The 13,011-nt window shown below is 41.4% G+C and overlaps 1 protein-coding gene and 1 pseudogene across 9 annotated transcripts in view; both read left to right on the forward strand.

Moving 5' to 3' along the window:
• The window catches only part of Rapgef4 (Rap guanine nucleotide exchange factor 4), a 306,593-nt gene that overhangs the window by 112,229 nt on the left and 181,353 nt on the right, over positions 1-13,011 (forward strand). For 2 of the 9 annotated variants that reach the window (XM_087200377.1, XM_021238645.2), the window contains exon 1: positions 11,444-11,754. The exons of the other annotated variants lie outside the window; for them this stretch is intronic. Coding sequence is in view for 1 of the 2 variants with exons in the window: in XM_021238645.2 (XP_021094304.1) it covers positions 11,737-11,754 (18 nt within the window). In the remaining variant the exon portion in view is untranslated. Of the gene's footprint in view, positions 1-11,443; positions 11,755-13,011 lie in introns of those variants that run through there. 9 annotated transcript variants of the gene reach the window in all.
• LOC101706538 (heterogeneous nuclear ribonucleoprotein A3 pseudogene) lies at positions 6,023-9,228 on the forward strand (annotated as a pseudogene).

Consider the following 13,011-nt stretch of genomic DNA (forward strand, 5'->3'; position numbering starts at 1 on the left):
TTCACACAAAACACACCCACATTGTCTACACCCATATATGCCAATAAGTGTCACTTCCAAGAGAAATGCCAAAATAATCTGAGAGGGGCTTAGGTCTCTGGGCTTTCAGATTAAAGCTTTTTGCTATGAGACCACTGGAAGTCCACCAGGTGTGGGGTAGGTGGAACAGGTTCTTGGTGGTGGCACCCCATGTTTCCCATGTGAGATGGTGGAGTGAACTCACAGCCCTGGTCCTCCCTTCTGAGGGTGATTAAATGAGCTCTGTTTGGGTGTTGCCTGGTAGATGAGAATAATAATAACACTGCTTGGGTAAGAAGGGTATTGTCCCCAGGCGTGGCATCCTTTTGACTTCCTCCTTCAAATGGATCATTTCCTGCTTTCCAGCTGAGGGATGAGTCATGTGAAGAGACTTAAGGATGTGACACTGGAGACCAGGCAGGCCATAATTATTTGGATGGCATGGATGGATGATAAATCTGCTTTCGGCATGCTTCCTATCCAGGTGAAGCTGGGACATTCAATTTGGGCTGGAAATAGCATGTGGCAAGCATCTTCAACCCTAGCCATTGAGTGCTTTCAGCAACTCCACGTGCCACATCAATGTAGTTTTGTTTACCAGATTCTCTTTGCGGATTTGAACATCGTGATGACTGTTTCTATTTCTGGCAATTGGGAAGGATTTTTAGAATTTATTTAAATCCAGAGACTCATGAAGTGTTTGGAATATGCTTGAGATAGACTATATCTGTGTATTATGATGGCACTTAGAAACCTGTGGCCAGCAGTACTGTCTTCAGAGAAAACTCCTTAGGATATGTAAGGAAGATGGCTCATATTCTGCATTAAGTTATGTTTTCACAGAACATAACATTTCTGAACATTAGCATTTATTATATGGCTTGAGCCATGTAAGAGGGGTACATGTGCACGTACATATAATTTTGCTGAATCCTAACTCTGACCTTATGAGGTAATAATAATAAAGTGGTTATATGCCTAATGCTTGCTGTGGCTTGTCATTATGCTAAGTAGGCACCTTATATACATGTTATCATTTAATCTTCCTAGCAGCCTTAATCAGTAGGGGTTGTTATTCCATCTTATAAGTAAAGAAACTGAAACTTGGAGGAATTAAAGAATTTGCCCAAGGTTGTTTAGCGAGTAAAGTGAAGGAGTAAGAATTTAAACTACACTTGTCTGGCTTCAAAACTTATGACTGGTAACATACTTTATCTCTCTTACTGTCCTATGATAAAGCAGCATCAGCAATAGACCAGCCAACCAAACAAACTAACGAACAAGTAAACAAACAAAAATTCCAGTTTTAACCTACCTTTCTTTTGGTACCAGGGATGGAACTCAGGACCTTGTGCTTGTGAGGCAGGCAGCGGCACCACTGAGCCAAATCCCCAGCCCTAGTTTTAACCTTCTTTAATGGGACTGATGTGAGAAAAATATTTACATTCACCTGGAGAACAATAGGTGAAATATGGTAGTGTTCCATGGTCACTAACACTTTATGCAATCTATAACATTGAGTTAAATTCAACAAACATGAAGTGACCCCATGTTGATCATGGTTCTTATGAGATCCTGAGGTGAAAAACTGTGAGATACTTAAGAAAAGAACACTCTATTACACAAGAAAGCTGCTGTTCTCACTTTAGTCCTTCAGGCTATTACACATCATTTCCTATAAGAAGGGGCCATTGGAGAATTTTCCTTCTGATTTTCTAGAAGATGAAACATGCTTATTTCTCTGTACATATCATGATGTGAAGAACATATCTCTCACAAATGCCTTCCCCCTTTCAACCTTTGAACACTTCATGGCAAGATCAAAGTCATGGTAAGGGGCCATCAAACTGGGTGATCACGCAGCCCAAAATGCACTAGAAAATTAGGGTGAAAGATAATCCACCATTTTCCACCTTTATTCCCCTGCAATTTGTTTTTACTCTAGGTAATGTATATGTCAACTTTTAGATATGTGATTTATAACCAAGAAGAAAGAAGAATCTAAATGCAGCTTTGTCTAAGGAAATTTCATATATGGTATAAAGTTAACACATTAAATAAATTTAAGGGCATTCTAAGTATGCAGGTGATGAGTTCATTTTTTTAGTTCATTTTTCCATATAGATATGTGCAAAATTGTAGGATCTCTTGGCCTGGAAGTGATTCCAGAAGACTTTATACATACATTTTTTTATATAATTTGAGGGTATAATATACCCCAAACACTTTCTCTGCCCTAGGTAGTTCACACTTGTGCAGGTTTATCTGAATAATAGTGTTGTACGCACACAATACATCAAATACAGAGACGTGGGAGGAGGAAAAATGGAAAAATTGAATGAAGCATGTGTTGGGGAAAACCAAACCCCATTTCCTTATATATCGTTCTTATTAAGAAGCACAAATTAATTTAGTCACAGTTTCTGAATGTAGGCAATAAGTGGATTGTCTCCCTGTCTTCTCCTGGTCTCCATACACTTAACAGAGAACACCCTCTACCTGCTATAAATCTCCCTCCCCCCCGTTCCAAGTGATTGGTATCACACTGAGGATCTCCATTTGTGTTTTTACCTTTAATGAAAAAGTATAGAGCCGGGGATTTAGCTCATTGGTTTTGCCGCCTGGTGTGTAAGCGCAAGGACCCGAGTTCGATCCCCGGTACCAAAAAAAAAAAGTATAGTTGGATGTTGATTATAGTGAATTACAAGAAAGTACTCAGTTTCCTTACAAAGCTAGGCTTTATCACCAGCTTGGGCTTTAGGGAGAAACTTCCATTAATTTATTCATAGAATATTGAATATTGAGTGGAGCATGTCATTATACAAGTGAGATCCAAAAATATAACATATGGGCATTGGGTCCGAGAAGTGACTGTTTAATTGAAAAGGTAAGTCAAATTAAAGGTTGAACATAGATATAAAAGTTAAGAAATACTAACAGTATGGGGAAAAAATGACAGATCAAGAAATAGTGAAATGATCAGTGTCTTATATTCCTTCATAAGTGCTAAAAAGCCCGTTTCTCCTTAGTACTTTGCCTTATGTTTCATATCTAATTCAAAGCTTTTATATAATCTTACTTCCTTCATTGAAACCTTTGAGCATGAGAAGAATTATGCTGAGATCACCCTTGGATCCAAATTACTCATTATATGGCTTCTCTTCCATTAAGCATCTGCATTTGCTTGCTTTTTGTTTATGGCTCTGTTCCCGTGAAAGCTAGTTCTGACATTCTAAACAGGCATGCAGCTATCTACCTACCTTTAAAAAAATATTTTTCTCTGGGGGAAAAGCCATTCTCTTAACTGATTATGCAGTTCTAGAAGGCAAAGGAGCAAGCAGACATCCACAAAATAGGACAAGTCAGCTAAGTAAACCTGGTTATCAACAGAGAACACACGACCCCTCTGCCACTCACTTTATGATGAACGATTTGTTTTTTAGTCCGCTGGGCCTTTCTCTTAGTTTTTGGTATTTGGTCTACTTAATTTGCTACAATTATGTGCAGTGTGGTTATCTATCAGTGTAGGCCAAGTCTTGGAGGGCTGAAATGTTCATAACTGGTGATGGTCACCTTGTGAGACCCAATTAATATTTATTAAGTAAATAATTGTGGACACTTTGATACAGATTTTTAACCTGGATAAATAATAGAGTTCTTTTATAGGAAGGGAAACCTACTGGAAAAGCCAAAATGAGATAGCTGTCTACTTCCTGTCAAGGTCCTTTCTTAGGGATACTGTCTTGAGAGGTCTTAGTAGCTGCAGGGCTATTGGAGATCACTCAGTACATCCCTTTTTTACAATCCAGTGTCCAGAAGCAGGTGCAGAGAGCTTAAAAGACTTATCCAAGGCCACCATGCTAGGCCTTTGCAGCAGGACCAGCCTTGGTATCCTAGTTGCTGGTGCAGAGCTACCCCTACAGAAGAATCTCTGAAGGGCAGTTCAAAACAAATGAGGTAAAATTCTTCAATTAACACTTGGGTTCTGTTGAAAGTAATAGATCCTCTCCTCAGGGAAAAAATGCATGTACACAAAAATTGTGGCTGTAATTTCAGGTATCAACTTCATGAAGCTCATCCAGTCATCTAAGGTTCATGATCCCTATTTTAAAACACCCTAATACATAGGGCATTTGACAAGAAACAACTCTGTCCATTGCCAAACCCTGCCATATTCTAATTACACTTGAGTGATTACATGATTGTAGAATGGTTACTGCCACTTCTCAAAATGCCCATTTAGAATTTAATTATTAACGAGGGAACAGTTCTCAAAGCAGACATCCACATCCTCATGTTGGCTGAACACACGCACACAGACACTCCTGAACATAGACTGGTAATTTAAAAAGCATCTACTTTGCACAATCTGAAGGCACTTTAAAGACTTGAAAAGTTTGAATTTCCTACAACTTCCTGATCCTCCATTGAAAAATCTGTGCATTGCCCACCATATTTTCTTTTACATTAAACTGTCATGGTATATGTCATTTATATCATTTATTAAGTGTCTATTGTGTATCTGTTGGATTTTGCTCTGGAGGTTGGAGAAGTAGTAATCATATCTGTTATATGTGAGGTATTTTGAGAGATAATGGGAAATGCTTCCCAAGAAGACGCAGGCATGATGCTTTTCTTCTCAAGGAAATTGTGGTCCAGTTTGGAATGGTACTGTTAACTCTACTAAAAGGTAGGTCCTTATGGAGTGCTAGTCAAGCTTCAGCAAATCACTTTCAGGGGAGCTTCATCAAGGTGGTGAGGTCTGCACTGGGCTTTGAAAGGTGGGTAGGTTAGGATTTGAGAAGGCTAAAAAGAAAATGAGGGTCGTTGACCTCTATTTTAGCTGTTGATTGCTACATTACACACTATACCATATGTAGTCACTTGGAACAACACTTTTATTTTGCTTATGGTCCTGAAATTTGAATAGGATTGGGGAGTGAGAGCAAGAGCAGCGGGTCTCTGTTCCATGGGCCATCATTTGGGACAACTCAGGAGGATGGAGTCCACCGAAGGCTCTCTGCTGACATGTCTCCCTGTGGATAATGGCTGACCCCAGCTGGAGATGGTGGCCAGAATACCATACAGTTTTCCCATGAGGCCCCTGGGCTTCCTCCAAGCACGAGGCCAGGGAACAAGAGCTAGTGTCCCAAGAGAGCTTGGTAAACGCTCCTTCAGTTTTATGAAGGAAGCCTTGGAAGTCAACCCTTGCTGCTTTTTCCCATAGGTACCCATGAGCCCAGATCCAAGAGGGGGGGTGGGGAACAGTGACACATTAAAGTCACACTGGGAAAAGCCTGTGGGATGGGAGTCATTGTAGCCATTTTGGAAACATAGCCTGCTACAAAAGACTGGACCGATAGTAGTGGAGTTACAGAGGAAACAAAGTTCAAGGTGGAGAAATAGTTTGGCAGAGCAGAGAATTTGTAGAGGAACCTGCAGAAGGGTAGATGTGTCAGCAAAGAAATCTGAACTTCATCCTGCCGATCCTAAAGAGTCTAGCATTTTTGATGCTATCACTGTGGTCATTGACTGGAATAGTCAGGCTGTCGAGTGCAGGCTAGTTTGAAAGGGAAGTTGGAGGGGGTGCCATTAACTGGGGATTTATTACAGTAGTTTACATTTCCTGTGACCAGGCCTCACATAGGTTGAAAACAGATGGGAAAAAGTAATAGGAATAAAAGACATTGCCAAAGGACATATGATGTTGGAAATAATTGGATAAGAGGAAGGGGTGAAAATGAGACATCGATAATACTGCTATTCTGAGCTAAGTAAAAATATAGGCTCTATTCTTAAAGAGATTGTGAAGTTTCCCAACAGAATCTGCCAGGGGAAGTCAAAGCATATACACTTGGGTAATCAGTGGTTCCTGAGTTCTCACAGTGAGTTCTGTGTACGTATAGACATAAATGATTTAAGCAAATTTTAAAAAATTAAGATTTTTGGGGCCGGGGATTTAGCTCAGTGGTTTCGTCGCCTGCTGTGCAAGCGCAAGGACCCAAGTTTGATCCCTGGTACCAAAAAAAAAAATTAAGATTTTTGTCTAATTGTGATTATGTAGTTGTTTCATTTTATCTTCAGGGTATTCCTTTGCATATTACTGCAGATCTCACAATCCCTTATCCACAGTTGTGAAGCCCAAACAGTTTTGGAAACTAAACATTTTTTGTGTGTGTGAGCAACAAAACCTGACCCAAAATGAAATTGAGTAGACTCGAGGCTATTTAGGTCTCCACTTTATTGTGCTTAGTGTGAGGATTCATATATTTCATTGCAAATATTTTATGTGTTTGATTCTGAGATTCTGGACTGAATCCTCATTTCATAGATGAGAATACTGAGACTCAGGAAATTAAATACTTTGCCAAGGCACCTGCACTAGGATCTTTTATCTGTAAAGACCTTCTCTGAGCACAACTCCATTTCAAAGCCGCACACATGAAATATTTGCAGAAACGCATCTTTTTCTGACACCAGGTGGTTGGCTGTCTTATCTCTGATAGGTGCTGGTATTTTTACCATTAAATGGTAAATCTTTTGAAGGCAGAGACAGTGTAGTATTTGTTGTTTGTTTTTCATGTTCTGAATCTTTGAGGTTGGATGATATCGATATATAACTCACCTGGGCGGATCAGGCACAGGCTGCCAGGCAAGCGTGTGTGCTGTCAGTGCAGGTCTCCCCAGGGCCAAATGGGCTCCCCCTGTGCCTTTGTGGAAATCTCTGTGGCCTAAGCTGGATCTGTGAGGCCTGGGAGGGGGCAGAGGCTAAGGTTAAGCCTCTTGCCTCAGATGGTTTTCAGATGCTACTTGGGAGAATGGGCTGTGGCCAGCAAAGCACTTAGGAAATACAGACACTCTCAGGCAGGCCCTGTTTTTTTGTGGCAAGAAAAATGACTTTCGGACTTTGTGCCTGCTGTCCTTTGCCCTTTTCCTCTCGTCCACCCCATGGTGAATCAGCTGTATGCTCTCAAGCATGAGATTCAATTACTTTTATTGTTAGGCTTAGCTATGATTGTCTTTAATGGTCAGAAAATTATCCAGCATCTAAAAAAAAAAATCACAATTAAAAAATTCAACCACAGTGTGACCCAGTGATTTTTGGCTGGCAGTAAAAAATATTTCCTCAGAGGAGTTCTTTCATTTAGTGTTGGCATTTAGTGTTTGCTCTTTACATTTTATTTCATAGATGGAAACCTGAGGACTTTTTTGTTTCGTTTTAGTCCTTTCAATGTCAGGCATAGTTTAAGCCATGTTTGTTTTTATAAATTATCCAATTATGTCTTTCCCATTGTGCTATCATAGATGTTTAAAGTATTTTTCAAGTTCATTTTTGATTGTGAAATTTCTTTATGGGAGTTTTGACAGGTTAAAACTTTTCTGTAGTAAAAAAATGAAAGTAAAAGTTAGGTGTCATTTTGGGGGTAGAAAATACTTGATAATCCTTACTTTATATGTACAACATTAAGCAAATATATGAATGCTGAGTGTGTTCAGACTCTGGTTCTAGCCTTAAATAAATTGACATCCTTGTGCAACTCATTTAATACCTCTGCAACTTGTCGTATTGTAAAGAAAGAAAGAAAATTATAACCAGCCTTACAGATTATCCAAAAGGAATACTAACCCGAGTGATATGGGAGAGAGACGTACTCCAGGAATCATCATGGATAGCAGTGGCCTTGGGCATTTGCAGTAAGAATCACTTGGCAGTCATATTGAACTCGAGTTGGAAGAGCCGAGTCTGGTCTCAAAATGGAGGGCCATGATCCAAAGGAACCAGAGCAGTTGAGGAAGCTGTTTATTGGTGGTCTGAGCTTCGAAACTACAGATGATAGCTTAAGAGAACATTTTGAGAAATGGGGCACACTCACAGATTGTGTAGTAATGAGAGATCCCCAAACAAAACGCTCCAGGGGCTTTGGTTTTGTGACTTACTCTTGTATTGAAGAGGTGAATGCAGCAATGTGTGCTCGACCACACAAAGTTGATGGGCGTGTAGTGGAACCAAAGAGAGCTGTTTCTAGAGAGGATTCTAGAGTAAAGCCTGGTGCCCATCTAACAGTGAAGAAAATCTTTCTTGGCGGTATTAAAGAAGATACAGAAGAATATAATTTGAGAGACTACTTTGAAAAGTATGTCAAGATTGAAACCATAGAAGTTATGGAAGACAGGCAGAGTGGGAAAAAGAGAGGATTTGCTTTTGTAACTTTTGATGATCATGACACAGTTGATAAAATTGTTGTTCAGAAATACCACACTATTAATGGGCAGAATTGTGAAGTGAAAAAGGCCCTTTCTAAACAAGAGATGCAGTCTGCTGGATCACAAAGAGGTCGTGGACGTGGATCTGGCAACTTTATGGGTCGTGGAGGAAACTTTGGAGGTGGTGGAGGGAATTTTGGCCGTGGTGGAAACTTTGGTGGAAGAGGAGGCTATGGTGGTGGAGGTGGTGGCAGCAGAGGTGGTTACAGAGGAGGTGATGGTGGATATAATGGATTTGGAGGTGATGGTGGGAACTGTGGCAGTGGTCCTGTTACAGTAGTAGAGGAGGCTATGGTGGCGGTGGACCAGGATATGGAAATCAGGGTGGTGGATACGGTGGAGGAGGAGGATATGATGGTTACAATGAAGGAGGAAATTTTGGTGGTGGTAACTATGGTGGTGGTGGTGGAAACTATAATGACTTTGGAAATTATAGTGGTCAACAGCAATCAAATTACAGACCCATGAAAGGGGGCAGTTTTGCTGGAAGAAGTTCTGGTAGTCCTTATGGTGGTGGTTATGGATCTGGTGGTGGAAGTGGTGGATATGGTAGCAGAGGGTTTTAAAAAACAACAGAAAAGGGCTACAGTTCTTAGCAGGAGAGAGAGCGAGGAGTTGTCAGGAAAGCTGCAGGTTACTTTGAGACAGTCGTCGCAAATGCATTAGCGGAACTGTAAAAATCTGCCACAGAAGGAACGATGATCCATAGTCAGAAAAGTTACTGCAGCTTAAACAGGAAACCCTTCTGGTTCAGGACTGTCATAGCCACAGTTTGCAAAAAGTGCAGCTATTGATTAATGCAATGTAGTGTCAATTAGATGTACATTCCTGAGGTCTTTTATCTGTTGTAGCTTTGTCTTTTTCTTTTTCTTTTCATTACATCAGGTATATTGCCCTGTAAATTGTGGTAGTGGTACCAGGAATAAAAAATTAAGGAATTTTTAACTTTTCAAAAAAAAAAAAAAAGAATCACTTGGCAGTGATTCCAGGCCAGGCTGAAGCTGCTTTGGGTTTTATGGGAATAAGAAGTCTTCAGCTTTATGGAGCTATAGCATTTCTGGCTGGGTAGCAAGTGTTTCACAATAAGCCATAGCTAAATGCTTTGCAGAAGAAGTCATGGCCTCTTACACTTTCAAGGAGCCAGTGAGTCATGTCGCAACACTTCATGAGATGGCTCACAGCTCAGGGAATGTCCCTGCTTATGCTGTTTTGGAAAATGCCAGCCAGTTTCAAGTGGGCAGGATTAAAATGCAAACCAAGCCCAGATTTTTTTTAAACTTAATTAATGTCTGATGTTTGCCAACCAAAGGGAAGGTGATAGAGTACAGCAAACAAATTGCTTGGAGCTAGTTTCGCCACCTGCTGCGCAAGCACAGGGACCTGAGTTCGATCTCCAGTACCAAAATAAAAAATTGCTTAGAGCTGTGCTGTCACTTGGACTAAGACATCCTGACATGATAGAGCTGGGCCAGCAGCTGGCCCCTCAATGGGAAATGGATTCGGCGGATAGAAAGGGAGTGTGAAAGTGTTCTTGAAACATGGCCTATTTACAAGTAGACGTCTAGCAAAGCATTGTGGTAGGGTGAACATGACATGTACCATTTTGACTATTTTAACGTGTGTGGGTCAGCAGCGGTAAGTATATTCACAGTGTGGTACAACCATCACCACCATCTGGTTTCATCACCCAGCGAGGAAACCTCATACCTGTTAAGCATCCAATGCCAGTTGCCCTCTTCCTGTAGCCCCCATAACTACTCTGCTCATCAGCTTTTTGTAGACTAACTAGGATGGCCTAGTAGCCTGGGAGTGGAAGACATTGGGATTGGGAATCTGGTAAAGGGGAAGAGGGGTCTTTTCAAATCTGGGCTCCTGTCTGTGTTTCAGCACCATAGCCGCCCAAGCATAGCAGCATGAGGGCAAGCCTGTAACAGCCCTTAGCAAACATTTAAAAATAGCCTTATGGTGTATTCTTAATATATCACAAAATTGAGTAAAGTGTAATTCAGTGACTTTTTAGTATCTTTGCTGAATGATGCAACCATCCCTAAAATAGAATAGTTCTCGCTTCTGGTAGGATCCCACATGCCTATTTACAGTTAATACCATTCCACCCCTAGCCCCAGGCAACCACTGATCTCCTTTTTGTCTTTATAAATTTGCTTTTTTGGACATTCTATGCAAATGGATTCATACAATAAGCAGTCTCTGCATCTGAGTCCTTTCACTGAGTGTGTTTCTGAGACTTGTCCATGACCTGTCATGTGTCAGTGTTCCTTTTTTATTGCTAAATAGTACTCCAGTGATTGGGTGTACCTCATTGCATCTCTCCGTTCACCTACAAAGAAATTTGTTGTTTACAAGTTCCAGAGGGCTGGAGAGTTAGATGACCTTTAAGATTCTCCCCCTCCAAGATTCAGTTCAAAAAGAAAAGTCCCAAGAGGCAGATCCAAATTCTCGGGTCGTACTTTTATTCGCAAATATTTGTTGAGCCTTCATGGTGCATGCAGCTCTGGGTTAGCCCTGGGGGAGATGGGCCTTCACGTGTGGGATTTCTGCTCTCATGGGAGAAGCCCTTTTCATCCTGTACAGCTCCTCTTCTGGTGGTTAGAGGAACAGACACATTTGAATGGGACTGTTCTTTGGACACAGGTAGCTTTCTGCATTCCCTTCCCTTGCTGGGTCACTGCTGTATGCTCCTCCCAGGTGTTCCCATTTCATCCTGAGTCTCCAGCACGTTATTGTGAAATCACTTATTTGCAGGACTCTCTTAACTGAGGTATGTGATAATTTGGAGGGGGCAGAATGGTTTCTGTTTATGTGCTGAGCATAGTACAGTGCCTGGCATGTAGAAGGGGCCACTAGTTATGTGATACATAAATGGATGAATGAATCCCATTCTGGCATCGGGAGCAAATAGAAGAATTGGGGACTTATTACCCTCTTCCTATCTCTTGAGTTCTAGACACGCTCTTCTTCTAGAACTCCTGGTTGGTTACAAAGCTGGCAGTTGCACAGTGGCTCCTTCAGAGTGAAGATGGTGAGTGCAGAAGAGAAATGCAGAAGCTTTAAGGAGCACAGGCTTGACACTCTTCACCACCACCATTAGCATCATAGTAGTGTTCTTAGGGTCACTCTGAGGGCAGACTATTTAGGAAAACAATATGAAAACGGTCTTTACCTGGGCAGGGTGACTGGGCCCAGATGCCACAGGTGGTGACAGAATGGCTTCTCCAGCCTGGCTCCAGGCCCCTCCCTGTTAAGCCCTGTAACCACCCTGCCCTGTACCAGTCTGTGCCCTTAGCTCCTCCTTGACTTGCACCCTAGGCCTTCTTACCTGACCAGAACACCAGGAGTGGAGGACAGCACACATCCTGTGTGTTCCTGTGGGACGTCGGGCTGAAGGTGGTGGCTGGGAAAGCCAGGAGGAGGCTGAAGCCGGCGAGGTGCTTCATGTGGAGAAGGAAGCAGGTGGTTCTATGAGGGATCTGTTGGTTACCAGTGCTGGTGGCTGGGGTCTAATCAGAATCTTGTTAAATTACTGGCACAAAATACTGAAAATGGAAGAGATGTGGACTTGTCTAGTCTCAGGGATTACTTGAGACTTTTAAAATAGAAGACTAAATTATGTCTGAGATTATGTTATTCTGTAGGACTAATATACATACATATGATTTCCTTCAGTAGGATCATATGTTAGCCTTGTCCATCTTGGGAGCTTTTTCTCTTTCCGTGAGCACGTTTGTTTTTATAATTATTGATGGCTCATTGATTATGGGTGGTGGTTATTGGTCTCCACAATCCTGATCCTTCCCAAAGGACTCTTTATCCCTAGGGTGGGCTACAGCCAGCTGGGCACCCTTTCTTTTTTTTTTGGTACTGGGGATCAAACCCTGGGTCCTTCCGCTTGCAAGGCAGGAGGTGGAACCACTGAGCTAAATCACCGGCCCCTGGATACCTTTTCTTAATGGTAAAGAAAGATTAAGATGCTAGTTACAAAGAAATTCCCTTGAGTTTAAGTTGATTCTATGATTTATTGGCATCTTCATTATTTAAAATGAACTCATGCTTGAAGCACCTCACATATATTTTACTAATTCAAAAGTCATGAGCACAGTGCCTCTGTCTGAGCCGTGTCCTGTGAGAATGCTGTGACACCTGGTCCTAATCTTGCGAATCAAAAGTCAGGGTGTCCATTGTGTTTTCCCTTCTTGATACTTTGCCTTTTAATTCACACTAGATCCCTTCTGTTGAGTTAGTAGTTTCATTTTTAGTGTAGAAATCAAGTTTAATTAAAACTTACTTGCCATTTAAAATGATAATTTGTTTGATTTAGCATTCTTAATTACCTTGAGTAAATTGCCCATAGAGGCTCACATAATTCGTTTGTTTGTTCAGAGTATTACTGTGTCATTTGCATATTTTGAACGACACCACTTTAATGAAACAGTGGGGTGGAGTCAGGGCAAATGCTAAGGGGATGGTCTTTCCGCCCTAGTCTGTTTGTTCAGCTGTAAGATTTTTATCATCCTACTGAGTTTTCAGAAAAGATCAAAGTTTTAAAAAGCCTCAGTTTTGGAAAATCATTACCAGTGAGGTGTCTGGGGAAGGGGTGGAAATGTAGTAATGTGAGCAGCATTGCAGCCCAGGTAGGGCCCTCCCCCCGGCACCCCCTTAGCTTCTTATAATGATGCATGTATGCCTTTCCTGCACCCCCAGACAGCTGCC

The sequence above is a fragment of the Heterocephalus glaber genome, unplaced genomic scaffold, assembly GCF_053883595.1.
Source record: "Heterocephalus glaber isolate CG9 unplaced genomic scaffold, H.glaber_assembly_v1.0 deba00000347, whole genome shotgun sequence".
Lineage (NCBI taxonomy): Eukaryota > Metazoa > Chordata > Mammalia > Rodentia > Bathyergidae > Heterocephalus > Heterocephalus glaber.